The sequence below is a fragment of the Dasypus novemcinctus genome, chromosome 11, assembly GCF_030445035.2.
Source record: "Dasypus novemcinctus isolate mDasNov1 chromosome 11, mDasNov1.1.hap2, whole genome shotgun sequence".
Lineage (NCBI taxonomy): Eukaryota > Metazoa > Chordata > Mammalia > Cingulata > Dasypodidae > Dasypus > Dasypus novemcinctus.
Window position 1 is genome coordinate 70,956,955 of NC_080683.1, and position 16,259 is coordinate 70,973,213.

Sequence of the window (16,259 nt, forward strand, 5' to 3'; positions counted from 1 at the left end):
TAAAGTGCCTCAAATTCAAATTATGAAATTTAAATTTCATAAATTTCAAATTTATGAAAAATCATCATCTCTGAATTATACCCCATTCCCACTCACAATTGAATATATTCGTCTACTTGTGATCCTACTATCAGTAAATGTTATCATCCAGTTGTTTTTTCCAGAAACCTGGGCATCATCCTTTATACTATCCTTTACCTCATCCCCTATCCCTTCTAGAACACTCTTTTGAATTTTGCATTCTAAGTTTTTATATAATCTTTACCTCTGACCATTTCCATCATTCCAGTCCATTGTTCACCTGGACTATATAAGTAGAGCTCTACCCAGTCTCCCTTGTTCTATTCTTACCACCTTCTGTACATTTTCTACAGAGCAGCAAAAGTGATTTCTTTTTATTATTCAACAAATCAACATTTCTTGAAAACCTAAAATATGCCAGGCGTTGGGGTTACAAAACTAAAAAACAAATTCTGCCTTCAAATACAGGTATCCTCTAAACCTACAACAGCTCGAATTTAAAAAATGAATAAACATTTTTAAAAAATACAAGAATCCTGCCTTAGAAGCCTAGGCATTCTAGAAAAGAGACTTTGCAATCTAATGCAATTTTTCTTTCTGATTATTTTGTTTGTTTTAACATTCTCAAACTTACAGAAAAGTTGCAAGTATTGTCCTATATGATTATAATACAGACATCAAAGTAAGGAGATTAGCATTGGCACATTACTATAGTTCAGTGCTCAGATTCCATTCATATTTAGCCAATTGTTTCAATAATGTCCTTTATAGAAAACGGATATCGTTCAGAATCACATATTACATCTCATTGTTGTGTTTCCTACATCTCCTTCAAACCTAGGGCAGTTACTCAGTCTTTCCTTAACTTTCATGACCACAACACTTTTGAAGATCACAGACCAATTTTATAGAATGTTCAGTTTTGCTTGCCTGCTTTTTTTTATGCGATATTCAGGTGATGCATATTTGGCAGGATTAACACAGAAAGATGCTGGTCTTGTTGTGGAATCCTCTCAGGTGGCACACAATTTGTATTTTTCCAGTTACTGATGTGCAGTGTGATCACTTAATAAGGCAGTGTCTGCCAGGATTCTTGTAAAGCTTCTCATTTTTCCTTTGTAATTAATAAATGTTTTAGGAAAAGGCTTTTTTTGGTTTGTTTTTCTTTCTTTCCTGGAAGGTACTGAGCATTGAACCCAGGACCTTGTATATGGGAAGCAGATGCTCAACCACTGAGCTATACCTGCTGCCCAAGGGATAGGCATTTAAACCATGTAAATTTGTAAATTATCCTTTTCTTCATCAGACTCTCAATTTATTCATTAATTTAGATCACTGTGGACTCGTGGATTCTATTTTATTCACTGGGTTATAATTCATTATCATTATTTCAGTTTTCAAATCGGTCCTGATCTAGCCATGGGATTTCCTTTAGGCTGACTTCTGTGTCATTTTGACGTGCCCCCATCATTTTTGGAGCTCTTCCTTATTTACTGTCACAAGGTGTTCAGGCTTAGCTCATACTTTACATATCCCAACCCTGGAATCATCTGTTTTTCCAAGGAGTCTTATTCGATTTTAGTAGAGAATGGTATTTAGAAACCAAGATATAGATACTAGATTGCTCATTACTGTTTGGTTGTTGCTGCTCCCAGACCAGCTCAGCAGATAAGCTAGTTAATACACAAACGTGTACACACATCCATATACCTACATTTCTGCCTTTTTATATATGTATGTTGAAAACCATGAATTCATACTGGTACCTCCAATTCCAGTCCAACACCGTAAGTTTCATTCTCGTTTACTCCTTTTCCATATCTGAACTCTCTTCAACCATGAGAATCTTAAGATTCATTATCCTTAATGTAGTTACTTTACAATATTCCATTGCGACCACAGCCCTCTTCCCCATGTGGATGCCTTCCTCAGCTCACATAAGCTCTGAAAGCTTATATCAGACAATCTTCCTAACATAAGAAACTGGTAATGGTGGTGGGTTCTGGGGAGAGAAACTAGATAGCTGAATGATAGGAATGGAGTAACAGTCACTTTTTACTACACATCAATTTGTAACTTTTTGCACCTTTTCTGTGTATACTCTAGTCAAAAAATAAAATCTCAAATATATTTTTCCTATTTCAAAATATTTATCTTTTTTTTTTCAATTATTGTCCTAAATGTAATTTTCACCAGGATAAGCAAAAAACGTTTTTCTGACTCTTAGTAGCCCTGAGTTTCTCTAAATAGGATACTGTCAAACCATGAGGGGAAAACAAGTTCTGAGCCTCAAAAGATGTTGCTAGAGTGTGAGGTTCCCAGATAATCCCATCTAATGCACCATAGCTTCATATTGCTAAAATTTGTCTTCTAATTATAGGAACCACCCCACCATTCTTAAATTACTTTAGGGAAAATATCTGCATTTCTAGTCATAAAGGAGTTTATATTTATTGTTATGATAGCCAGAAAGAAAAGCTGGAAATATTTACTGAGATGGGCTCCCAGGATAAGTAGGTATACTAAACTGTTGTATTCCAAATTGAAATGGAAATTCAGCAGTCAATGATTCATTGTAGGGAAAAAGAAGCTAAAGATTTTGTACAACTAAAGTCAACATTTATTGCTTTCCCACAATAAGTTAATTACCCAGAAACTTTAAGATAAAGTCTTCAAGTAGCCCTCTAATTTTTTTTAATGGATTTTGTTCAGGTAGAAGGGAACAAAAAAAACACGCAAACTGTAAAAGATGGGAAGGTTTTTATAATTTTTATTTATTTTGGTGGTGAATTTTTTTCAGTTATACCTCGTTGAATCTGTTTTTAAAAAAAAATAGATAAGCATTACAGAAAATACTGATAAAGTATTGTAAATGGCTCTCTCCCAGTAATCTACTCTAATCTAAGAGTATCATTCCAGATGCCTTTCCTTACATATATAATCTCATTTTTCTTCAAAAATGAAATCATACAATATTCACCTGAATATTTTGCAGTGAGGAAAGAGCTTCGCAGAAAGAAAGAATAGAATGAAGAGAACAAATGCACTAGGGACAGGCCTGATAGTCAAGTGTCACTAAATCTGAGGTGAAAATTTGGTGGAATGGGAAAGTAAATTTATCCTGGATTGAGAAGATAGTTCAGTTTCTCTGATGGTTCAGTAGCTTAATTCTGATTTAAAATATGGTCCAGTATTTGCCCCATTTTTCTTTTTAAATTAATGTGTTTTTCATAAACTCTATCCTAGTTGTTTGGGTTTTTTTTTTTTTTTAATTCATAAATATGTGTAACCCTTTAAGTAAAAGGAGTTTGTTTCCTTTCCATGAAGGCCTACAGCAGTAAGTTCTTTGATTTCAAAATACGGATTTCAAGAGCAGCTTCTTTATTGTGAGTTTCTTTTACATTATATTTCACTTACTTAGCTTACCGAATAGACTTAATTTAACACATTAATTTTAATGTTTTTCCCTTTTTAGTTTTAAATTTTAATGTAACTGAAATATTTCCTTGTTTTTAAAAAGGTTTTATAAGCCAGTTTTCATGTATTTGTCTATCCTTTGTACCCACCATTTAGTACTCACTATCCCCAAAGTGGTGGAATGAAAAAAAAATTCTATATATATGTTTCTGAATATGTTGTGTATATGTATATAAGTATGTGTGTGTGTTTAAAATACTCTGTTGCCTGTGCATATATACATTTGCACATAAAAAGATTTAAGATTGTGGGATTAAGAAAAATTTTACTTGGTTTCTTACTGTTTTTCAGTATATTTTCTAATATGAAAGAAAAGACTTTGTTTCTGTAGTAACATATTTTTCATGGTTTATATAAAAAACTGTATATATTCTTAGTATTCAAACACCTTAGTAATAGCCCCAAAATAATTTCAGTACATTGTCTATTTTGTGTGTGTGTGTGAAGCTCTTATTAGGTTGGGGGTTTGTTTGGTGTTTTGTTTTTACCTTTTCTGGAGTAATTTTTTAAAGTAAGGGCTTAATCTTTAACTCAGATATCTATGCAAACATAAAAACTAAAATAAAAAATGAAAAAGAAATTCAGATATAGAACCAAATATTAATTTTCATTCACTGTATTTTTCAGAATATGGACTTTAAAAATAAAATTTTTGTTAAGGACAAATATAAAATTAAAATGTTCCAGTTTTTGAATATAAATAATTGAGGATTGGGTGGACTGGTGGGATTCATGAAAATAATATAAATTTCTTCAAGTTAATAATAGGTAGGTAACTTGATAACTTTGGTCAGAGTTTAGGATGGATTTGTGTTGTATCACACCAAATTAAGAAATATGTTTTGCATTCTATTGACCTATTGACAAGGAGAAATCTAGACTTCTTTGATATATTTTAATTTATTTAGCATTGAAATTCTGAAATTTATTTGTAAACTAGTATTTATTTCTGTTAAAGACTAATTTTTATAAATATTTCTTTGTTCCAAATGTCTTTTGACTATGCTTCCTGATTCACTTCTTAACAGCAGCTTTCTATCTGCTTTGTCTTTTTTAGGGGATTTCAGTAGTTAAAACAATGTAATTGCTAATTTAGTTTAATTTTATGGTATAAATGAGAAGCATACAATTGATGTTATTGACAATACTGTCCAGTTTTCAGACTGGCATCAGTCTTTTGATGATGAATGTCATGATGTGGTGATATTTAATTAACATTTATTGAGTGCTTGTTTGTCAACTCCTAACTGTACTTGAATTACAACAAGCCTACGAGATAGGTACTGTTATGATCCCTATTTCGTGGGTGAGAATTTGGAGGCCTAGGAAGTTAAATGACTTGCCCAGTATTTAGCGGCTAGTAAGTGGCAGAGTTGAGGTTTGGACTTAGGCAGTCTGGCACTAGAATCCATCCTCTTAACCACTGCATTATATTTCTCTTATAGGTAGCATTGAAATTCATTGCTTTAATTTAAACAGTGGGAATGCAATAACTTACAAAAATGCTCAGGGCTTTATTTCATATTCCTAGATCTAATATGATCTTGGTGTCTTCATTTTTCATTAGAATTGAACTTGATAACACTAGTAATTTCATATTATCTAATCCCAAGGTATTTAGTCATCACTACATATATCATGAGGTAAATAATAGCAAGCTGTTTTTCCAGAATCAAACAAAAATGTAATGTTATTAGTAGCTAGTTTGAGTTACAAGTTGAGCACTTTTAGCAAGTTGCCAAAATTTTCCCTGAATTTATGGCCTTAATATTCGTTGTTTTTAATATATTTTTTATTTATTTTTAAATGATACTCAGACTACATAAAATGCTACACAGAAAACACAAGGGTTGCCCACATGCCCCATTCCTCATACCTCCCACCTTTCCCCACACTAACAACTTCCTTCATTAGTGTGATACATTCATTGCAATTTATGACAGAACGTTTTATCAAAAATGTAATGTCTTCATTTAGGCTACTAAACTTTCAACTGCTTTTTAAACATATAGAAATAACTAAATTTGAAATTAAAGAGTATTTTACTTTTTGAGATTTATACCTGCTCTGACTTATTTGTATTCGTATGGGTTTGTTTTAAGCTGTGCTTGAGGAATTTGTAAATAATGGACGCTTACGAGGCACTGTGGTTGGTGGAAGACAGGATAAGGCAGTATTTATCCCTGACATCTACTCCAGAACACAGAGTACTTGGGTGGATTCCTTTTTCAGGCAGAATGGCTATCTAGGTAACTATTTTTTTTCTTGGAAACTGAAACTTATTTCCAATACTAAACATATTCTTAGATACTATTGTACTTGCCTTGAAAGTCTATACACACTTTACTGTTGACAAGCAGATTGTAATGGTTCTCTTTGAATGTGAATGTGGTCATTGTACAGGTTTTTGTGGTTCTTGAAACTGTATATAATCTCATAGTTATTGAACAACTATTATGTAGAAAGGCCAAGAGCTGTTATTCTTAACCGGTTTTCACTGAGATTAAGGTGATACAATACAACTTCATGTATTTTTAATTTATAGAAAGTAATTATATTTATTTCTTGTATTTATGAATATGCCCAGTTTTTCAATTACTTCATCTTAAAAATATTTTACTATCATCTTTTCAATGTTCATTTTTATTAGTTACCCAAACCTTCATTAACAGTTGAAGTTACTTTAAATCCTTTTTCTGTGGTTCTGTTATTTGGATACAATTGATCGATTGAATCCATTCATTGGAACAGGTAGCAAAAATACATAACACTTACTTAGTCAATATCATAACCCAAACTACTGCATAGTAGATTAGTTGCTTTCTCAGTAATCAGCCTATGTAGGTTATGAATGTGTTTAAACTTAAATGTATGTAGGATAGTGGGCTTTGCTTATGTTGTCTTGACTTCCTGTGATATACCTTTCAGTTTCTTCACACAATGTGGACTTCGCTTAGAAATTTGTTATGACTAGTTTTCTTGAGTATGTTTATTGAATAGGAGAGAAAGATCTCCAATAACCTTAATGGCTAGAGTTTTAAGCCCTTATTTTTTTATTTTGTTTTATATGCTAATACTTTTTCTAATTTAAATTAGACTAGAGAATTATTTTGTCCTTAATTATCTGATGAAACATTTTGAAAAAATAAATTCCATTCCCTTGATTGTAATAAGCAAAATGAACTAGCGGTTTTGTATCCTCACTCAAACTATCACTCTCTCCTTTATCCCCCATTTTTGCTTTTATCATTCTGTGGTTTCTTTGACATCCATTTGGAAAGGGTGGGACACAGCTGGTATTGAGGGGGCTCTGAAATCAATTTTTCTACATATATGTGTACAAATAAAATTTTAGGAAGGCAAGAGAACCAGAGAATAGTCTGTGATACATCTCTGTGCTGTATTCCTAAAGAAAGATTAGAATACAGTATACTCACAATCAAAGAATAAGTTTTGGTAGAACTTAACTGTTTTATCCAAGATTCCAACTAAATGGTGTGAGTAATTACAATTCTTGTTGTCCTATTCCAACCTAGAATTTGATGCTTTGTCCAGGCTTGGAATCCCAGATGCTGTTACCTACATAAAGAAAAGATATAAGACTACACAGCTCTTGTTTTTGAAAGCAGCTTGTGTTGGTCAAGAACTTGTGGATCAAGTGGAAGCATCAGTCGAGGAAGCTATCAGCTCTGGAACATGGGTTGATATTGCAGTATGCTTTATTTTTTCTTCTTAACTTTCTTGTAAAATAAAAACTATTGTTATTTTACTTAAAAATAGCCATTTTAAGAATTATGATACATAAAGGTAATCTTGACTTAGAGCCAAATAATAACAGCCATTTTTACAACAAAATAATCTTAATTATTTTGTGTAAAGTCATTCTAGCTTTCAAAATAGATCTAATAACCTTCCTCATTTGATAGTCAACATCCAAAATTTATAAGTCTCTCTCTGTAATCCATATATATGTATATGTTTGTGTGTATATGTGTATACTTATATATGTCATAACAATCCTGCCATACAAACCCCAGAAATTGATGAGATTTGACATAGTCTTATCCAAGCATTTATAACTGTACTGGCATCAGACATTGTGTGGCACTTGCTTATCCCTTATCCATTAATCTCTGTTAATAATTAAGACCAGCTGCTTTAACACTAATAGGGCTTTACTTCAGTGTTAACCTGCCCTTCATTGTCCCAAAAAGTTAAGTGTAGATAAAGAGAAAGAAGTAAGAGATCGATCTATTAATTAGCAGTCAGAGCCCAGATTCTTTCTGAAAAGCAGAAAATTCCCTGTTTCAAATATACCAGATTCCATATTTAAATGTCTTATTAATTCATTCAACCAAGTGTCCTGATGGGGGACACTTTCTTTTGGGGGAGATAGTAAATGTAAATGGAAAGATGATTTCAGATCGTGGAAAGAGCTAAGAAGAAATATATTTTGTAGGAAAGTTAGGAAAGTTATCAGGACTTGGTAGATTGTTTGTGAGGTGTGAGAGAAACTAGACTTCTACATGTTTTGTTTTGGACCTGATAAGCTGAGTAGAGAGTGGTACTATTAACTGAGATGTAGGAAAGAATGAAAGAAGAATTGATGGGAGCTGGGAGTCTGTGAATCAAGAGTGTTGTTTTGGGCATAGTGAATTCAAGATGCTTTTTAGGCTCAGAAGTGGGAGGTTAAATAGGAAGTAAGAATATATTATTATAGGCCACCATGATGATGCACCTAGAAATATAATTTAGAGGTTATCAGCATATAGATGATTCCGAAAGCCATTGGACTTAATGAGATCACCTAGGGAGAGCATATAGATAGCAAGTAGTTTATCTGTTCTTATATTGCATCTATATTTAGCTTTTATTTTGCTTGTAATTCTAGCCTCTGCTTCCCAGTTCTTTATCAGTTGAAGACGCTGCGATGTTGCTTCAGCAGGTGATGAGAGCATTCAGCAAACAGGCTTCAGCTGTAGTCTTTAGTGACACTGTTGTAGCTAGTGAAAAATTTATAAATGACTGTATAGAACTGTTCAGTGAACTGATGCACCAGAAAGCTGAAAAGGTATGCCTGATTTCCTTTCATCTACAAATTTTAACGGTATTTTCATAATAGAATCACCTGCTGTCTTTTAGAAAAAGAGGTAAGCTGTATGTCCAGAAATGAACACTGTGTCATACTCATAGTCCTTTAATGCATTCCTTTTTCAAAAATGTCCTCTTCTGACTTTGTTCTTCCTATTCTTCATTTCTATCAGAAAATATAAATTAGAGTTGGAGGAGCAGATTTTATAAATTGACATCACAGAAATGAAATTATACTTAACAATTATGGCACATAAGGGCATTGAATCAACTTTAAAGCATTTAAATGCGTAAAAACATTATCTGTGTATAAGTATACAGCATACTTGTCAGTCAGTATGCAATATATTTATTAAATCCAGAAGAGCCTCTTTAGTTTTACCTATTTGGGGTACATAAGCAGGATAACTTACTGAGGAAAGAAAATGTTTGTTACTGTGAAAATTTACTGGTTCCTCATAGTAACTGTTACCAAAGTATTTTGAAGTAGAAGTCTAGGTCTGCTTTATTGACCATTCAGTTCATGTTTCTAGTTAGAAGTGCCATCTACCTAGAAAGTCTGCTCTCAGGTAGATAAAACAAGTCCACTTATCTTAGTTACACTACTAACAAATTAATGAGGGCTTTTTTCCCAACCCTGAAGGCTTTGTAATATGTAAATAATTTATATTTATACTCCATTAAAACTCTTTAGTAGTCTAAAAATGAGATTATTTTCTACATTTGGGATGAAAAGCAGCAGAGAAGGATAGAAAGAATACAAGTTTGATAACAGTAAACCTGAGATTAAATCTCAACCCCTCTTTATTCTATATGTGACTTTGGACAAGTAAAGTCCCAGTGTCCTTATCTTATAAGAAAGGATGATGATGCTTACTCCCAAAAGGATAAATGTAAACATATAAGGGATGTATATAAAATGTCTGGCATATGTTAGCTACCAGGTATTATGTGGCTACTTAATTATTTTTATTTGTGATCTTTTTCTAAAGTGCACACTAACATGGTCATTAATTTCTTCTTTCATGGTTTTCCTCCCTCCAGTCATGAAAATAAATAAGTTCAATAAAAGGTGATTCTATTGTTTGAATCATCAACATTTTAAGCATTGTTCCAAAAAGGAAATAATAGCATTTTTACCATGAAAATGAATTTATCGCTAGAGATTATACAACCTTTTCATGAGAAGGAACCCTTTCCTGAACTTGGAAATGGTTCATTGCTCTTAACACAAACTTTTTAAAAGCATAGATCAAGGGTTCTTAACCTTTTTTGTTCCATGGACCCCTTTGTCAGTCAGGTGAAATGAATACTACTGTAATTTATTTTATTGCATACATTCATAAGTAAAGGAAATTATAAATTTCAGTTAGAGGTCAGAGGAAATTAGATAATAAATTGACTTTTTCAATTCAGTCTCACAGGCATCCTGAAATAGGGGTCCATGGACCCCTGGTTGAGAACCCCTGGCATAGATTATTAAGCATGAGTCTAGAGGAGAAAAAAGTCATGACATGGTGAAAAACTTATATATGGTCATTTGAGTGGGATGGCAAAGAGAGGGTGAGAGTTATCTTTTTAGTAGTTGCAAGTGTCCAGGTAATATTGGACTTGGGAGTCTAAAAGAAGAAAGGGAGCATAAGACCAATTAAGCAGTGGAAAAACCAGCCAATAACAGCAGAAGATTTCATCTGATTCTGTGCAATCAGTTTCAGTGATAAGACAGGATTTCTCATTAGCTGATTATAGGTACAAAAAGCCAAAAGCAAGGAAAAGAACTAGTTTTTGGCAAGGATAAGTAACCTCTGAATTGCAGCTGTGAGAAAACTCTATAGTTTTTAGCAACAAGGCCAAACAAGAATAAGATGTGAGTATATAAACATTTTCTTTCATGCTTTTTGAAATGCTATATTTATATTTGCCTATGAAAAAGCATGCTTTATTTCAGGAAATGAAAAATAATCCTGTTCATTTAATCACTGAAGAAGATCTGAAACAAGTCTCCATTTTAGAAAGCTTTAATGCAAGTAAAAAAGATAAAAAAGATGAACGAAGAAGAAAAGCAACAGGTAATGAATTATTAACAAGGAAGATTGAAAAAGGAGTGTTTTATTTTTTGCAGTGAACTTTGCATTTTAGTTCCTTGAAAGGCCATTTTATTGGTTCAACTTTAATTTTAACTGCTAATTCAACCAAATCTTTTACTAATTAATTAAATTCTAATTATGAAAGTGAAAATATTAGTGATTTCTTATTTTTCTTTTATATAAGTTTATTTCATGATCTTGCCCCTCTCTTGTTCTCCTGTTTACCCTCTAAATTCCAGCCTGGTAGGCAAATTCATGGTCACCATAAGGCCTTTGCACTAATTGTTCCTTCTACCTGGAATGCGATCTCCCAGGCTTCAAGTAACTGATTCCTTCTTGCCATTCAGAGCTCAAATTAAATGTCACAAGGAGCCTTCCTAACCACCCCAAGAGTAGCCACAGTCACTCTCCATATCATTATCCTACATAGCTTTTATCACTATATGGTACATTTTTATTGTTTAGGCATCTTATCCGTCTCACTTATTTTTGTATGCCCATTGTTTGGCATATTAAAGTGCTCTACACTTGAATAATTTAAGGAAATTTATTTATTTATTAAAAAAAAATTTTTTTAATTATTTATCTATTTATTTCTCAACCCTCCCCCCCCCACCCCGGTTGTCTGTTCTCGTGTCTATTCGCTGCGTCGTCTTTGTCTGCTTCTGTTGTCGTCAGCGGCACAGGGATCTGTGTTTGTTTTTGTTGCGTCACCTTGCTTTGTCTGCTCTTCGTGTGTGTGGCACCATTCCTGGGCAGGCTGCACTTTCTTTCGTACTGGGCGGCTCTCCTTATAGGGCACACTCCTTGCGCGTGGGGCTCCCCTACGCAGGGGACACCCCTGCGTGACACGGCTCTCCTTGCACACATCAGCACTGCTCATGGGCCAGCTCCACACGGGTCAAGGAGACCCGGGGTTTGAACCGCGGACCTCCCATGTGGTAGACGGACGCTGTAACCACTGGGCCAAGTCCGCCACCTGTTTTTACAATTTATAATCACTGTAAATTATTCTAGGTAGTCCTGATTTACCAGTAACTTGCATTTGAGAAGTGACATGTATTTTCCCTGCTTTCGGTAGTAGGGGCATATTAATGTAATATCAGTGTTAAAGGAATTAGATAATCAACTTTTTCATTAATAAATATAGCTATATTGTATTATGTTATAAAAATTTAATGTTTAGTAGCTATGAGAATTATCTCATTTCTTTCAGCTAATTTCTTTCCTCTTCCAAAATCTTTTTCTGCAGAAACTTTCAATGGTATTTTGAAATTCCTCCCTATTCTTACAATTACTATAATAAATCATAATATTCATAGCCTTACATATTTTAATCATATTATTTGAAGATGTTAAAAATTAAAAATTCATTCTAATTAATTACACTTGTGTCAGAATGACAAGTCTCTTTTCTTTCTAACAGGTAAAGGTCTTTTGGTATTTTGTTCTCAGTGATAGTGCTATTAATATTGTAATAATTACAGAGAATATTGTCAAGCATAAAAGTCTAAGTCATGAAAGAAACAGTCCAAAGGTAGAAGCAAATTTTTAGTCTTGTGCTTTTGAAAATACTTTTCCATCATAAAAGCAAAGGGAAAGTAAATTAATAGAACTTTTAAATATAGGATATGATGAAATCTAAGATAAATCTGAATACTCTAAGTATTCTAATTTAGAAAAAGATCTTTAGTTTATGTAAATCACTCTTATTGAGAAAATGTAATCTTTTATGAAGAAATACAGTGTCATTATTTGTTAGTGTTTAAATCCCGTTGTTAGATAAGTATCTTTTAGAATATTTAACGTAAATGTATAATATCAGAGATCTATCTCAATAACATTTTTTATTTTGTTTATAGTGCTTGTTTCATAATATGTTTTTTCTAGGCTTTATTTACCCAATCTATGATTGAAACAATATTTTTCTACTTAATAAACTTAATATTCATAGTCAATGTTGAGCACTTGATATGTGTCAAGCATGCTTTAACGCCAGGGGTACAAACATTAATAAGACATGTTCCTTATCCTCAGGCAGTTCATAATCTGATTGGGTGGTGGGTGAGTCAGGGTGTCTTCTGTAAACATGAATAATAATCTTTCAGCCTAAAAGGTAAAAACAAATATAATTAAATATGTGAAGTATTGTAATGGTGATATTGATGAAGCTTTGGTAACAGAGATAGGGAAGAGATTGGAGATGATAGAAGAGGAGGTGAAGGAATGGATTTGGCAAGAAAAAGTCAGACAAAGCTACAGAATAGGAGTGACATTAGAAGGAGGAAGAGACTGCATTGTTTTACCTTTTATTTTCCTGCTGTAAAGTTAAATATAACAATATGGTGTCATCATTTTCTCTAAATAGTAATTCAGTTAAGTAATACTAATATTCTTTACCAGAGGGCAGTGGAAGTGTGAGAGGAGGTGGCGGTGGCAATGCCAGAGAGTACAAAGTTAAAAAAATCAAGAAGAAAGGAAGAAAAGATGATGATAGTGATGATGAATCTCAGTTATCTCACCCTGGTTTGTAGCTTTATTTTACTCTGCCCTTTTTGGAGGTGTGATTTTTTTTTTTTAAATATATATCTTTTAAGATGCATATAATTAAATAACATCCAAAAAAATGTATATAATTAGGTACATATGTTTAGCCACAAAATTCTTGCTTTGCATGATTCCAGTATGCACACATTTTTTACCACAGTTCAGGTAAATGATATCAGTTCCCCAAAAAAAAGGTTCACACTTCAATTACCAGGGTATAAGTAATTGCATTAAGTATAAATTTTGCTGCTAATAACAAAATCAGATGTACATAATGATTAGTGGCAATCACATTACATTTTTCAGGGTTTGTCACTGGTTGATGACTGCACATCTATTATTCAGTTTATGCCTGGTTAATGTAGCTGTTTTGCTTCCTTGTCTCCCAGTGATAAACCATGTGACATTTCACAAAACTGGATCATCAAAAGAGGAATTGACCAAGAAGGAAGAAAGTGAACAAAGAAATGAAAAGTGAAAATGCTGGAAATAAAATATGAATCACACAAGTGAATGATTAGGCATGACATTTCCACAATTAGCAATTATTTCCAACATAGTAGCTGTGTATAAATTTTCCTTCGTATAGAATTATTTTTGTGAGAGTAAAAAATTAGTATAAAATTATGAGGTTTTTTTTCCTATATGTGCCTTTCCCAAAAGGAGACAAATTTGGCTAAATTCTGGAGTTATGGTTCACATGATTATAACCACTTCTGAATATTTTATGTAAATTGCACAGTGATTTGATTTTTAATAAATATTCATTTTAATAAGGAAATTCTGCCCAGTATTCATTGTTCAACAAAGAGAAATTATCCTTTCCTAAAAGATACTTTCCTGTCCACTTGATTGTTTTGATTTCTGTTTGCTTCATCCAAGTTAGATGAGGGCACAATTCTTTTCATTATTTTCTGATTGATACATAGAAAACAAGTTATTTTTAAATGAAGTTAGAAAATTATTCAAAAGAAATGTTAAATATCTTATTTTTAAAATTGTTTTCATTAGTTATTACTATTGGACACTAGAAATTTTTTGACATAAAAATTAGTATCAGTCTCTATGCAGTAGGCAAATGAGTAAATTTCCATGTGAAAAATATTACTGAGACCTTATTTGTTTTTTTGTGTATTTGTTTTTTGATTTTCCACTCAATTTTTTATATCTATTTTAGGAAAGAAGAAGCCAGAGGTCACGTTTATGTTCCAGGACGAGATTGAAGATTTTTTAAGAAAACGCATACAAGATGCTCCTGAGGAATTTATTTCTGAACTTGCTGAATACTTAATAAAGTAAGTCTTAAAAATGAATTTTTTCTGTTTTATGATAGAAATGCAGTAGATTATTAAATAAAATATTTACCATGGTCATTGAAACTATATATTTTAGGTGCTTGCTTTTCAAAGCTTAAAATTTAATCCAGGGAAACAGATGTGGCTCAGCCAGTTGGGCTCCTGTCTACCATATAGGAGGTCCAGCGATCAATACCCAGGGCCTCCTGGTGAGGGTAAGCTGGCCCATGTGGAGTGCTGGCCCATGGCATCCTGGTGAGGTTAAGCTGGCCTGTGGGGAGTGCTTGCCCATGTGGGAATGCAGCCCCATACAAGAGAGCTGCCCTTCCTGGGAATGCTGCCTCACATAGGAGAAGCTGCCCTGTGCAGGAGTGCCAGCCAATACAGAGAGCTGGCTCAGCAAGATAACACAACAAGAGACACAGAGGAGAGAAAATAAGAAGATGTAGCAGAACAGGGAAGTTGAGGTGGCGCAAGAGAGTCATCGCCTATCTCCCATTCTGGAAGGTCCCAAGATTGGTTCCCAGAGCTACCTAATAAGAATACAGGCAGACACAGAAGAACATACAGCAAATAGACACAGAGAGCAGACAACAGGAGGAACGGGGAGAACTGGGAGAACGGGGTTGGGGGGCTTGGGTGGAGAAATAAAAAAATAAATCTTAAAAAAAAAAAAAAAAAATTCCAGATTTTGGTTGCCTAAAGAGGCTCAACAAATAATTGTTAAGTGCTTTGGGTGAGGGGGCATAGGAAATAAAGAACCAGGAGGTGTCTAAAATTGTTAAGTGCTTTGGGTGAGGGGGCATAGGAAATAAAAAGAACCAGGAGGTGTCTTCATTCACTGATGTCTAGTCAGGCCAAAAAAACACAAGCACTGATCAATAGCTGATCTCTTCCATAGCATGAAAATCAACCTTTAAAAAGAAGAAAAGACTATTTTCAACCTTGATTTGAAAAAGAGCTAACAGTTTTTACTTTTAAGGAGAAAAAGCAAATTGACCTCAAAGGCAATAGATTTAGACTTTACTGTCTTATAAATGAACTAGTGTAAATTTGTTTTATTCAAAATTGAAGGAACTTGTATATAACTTGACCTTCACTAAGTATCCTGGTCTTCCCTTAAGTTAGTCCCAATAAAATTCTATAAATGTAATCCAGGAGTTCAGTGCATCTAACTTCTAGTATTTAGGAATGCCTTGCTTTTGTTGTGAGGTTTTTATTTTTAACTTAAGTGAATATTCTTTGTGCATGAATATATTACAGAGCTATATTTTTCACAAGTAAAAGAAATGAAATACTTCTAATTATTTGCCATTGCTTTTTAAAATAATCCACTCCATCTTGTTCAACATAAGTTCATTTTAAATACATTATTGTTTAGAATTTTCAAAGTTGAAAAATAAGTTGTAATTCCTAAAGATGAGGGACAGATTTCTAGTGTACTATTCTCCAACTTAACTACGAAAATTTGTTTCGATTTCTGGAGTTTTTGTTGTTGTTCTTGTTGTCTTTAATGCACTAACTCTGGGCGCTTATGTGTTTACCTTGTGCACAGACCTCTTAATAAAAGTTATCTTGAGGTGGTACGTTCTGTATTCATGTCTTCAACTTCTGCTTCCGGAACTGCCAGAAAACGCACAATCAAGGACTTGCAAGAAGAAGTTTCAAACCTGTACAATAATATTAGGTTATTTGAAAAAGGGATGAAGTTTTTTGCAGGTATACATAATACTATTTTTCT

At 33.2% G+C, this 16,259-nt stretch overlaps 1 protein-coding gene across 1 annotated transcript in view; it reads left to right on the forward strand.

Moving 5' to 3' along the window:
- Positions 1-16,259, forward strand: part of UFL1 (UFM1 specific ligase 1) — a 30,790-nt gene that overhangs the window by 8,296 nt on the left and 6,235 nt on the right. The window contains exons 7-14 of the mRNA XM_058307164.2: positions 3,349-3,407; positions 5,601-5,747; positions 7,035-7,210; positions 8,390-8,569; positions 10,538-10,658; positions 13,080-13,202; positions 14,401-14,518; positions 16,074-16,237. Coding sequence (XP_058163147.1) covers positions 3,349-3,407; positions 5,601-5,747; positions 7,035-7,210; positions 8,390-8,569; positions 10,538-10,658; positions 13,080-13,202; positions 14,401-14,518; positions 16,074-16,237 — 1,088 coding nt within the window. The remainder of the gene's footprint in view (positions 1-3,348; positions 3,408-5,600; positions 5,748-7,034; positions 7,211-8,389; positions 8,570-10,537; positions 10,659-13,079; positions 13,203-14,400; positions 14,519-16,073; positions 16,238-16,259) is intronic.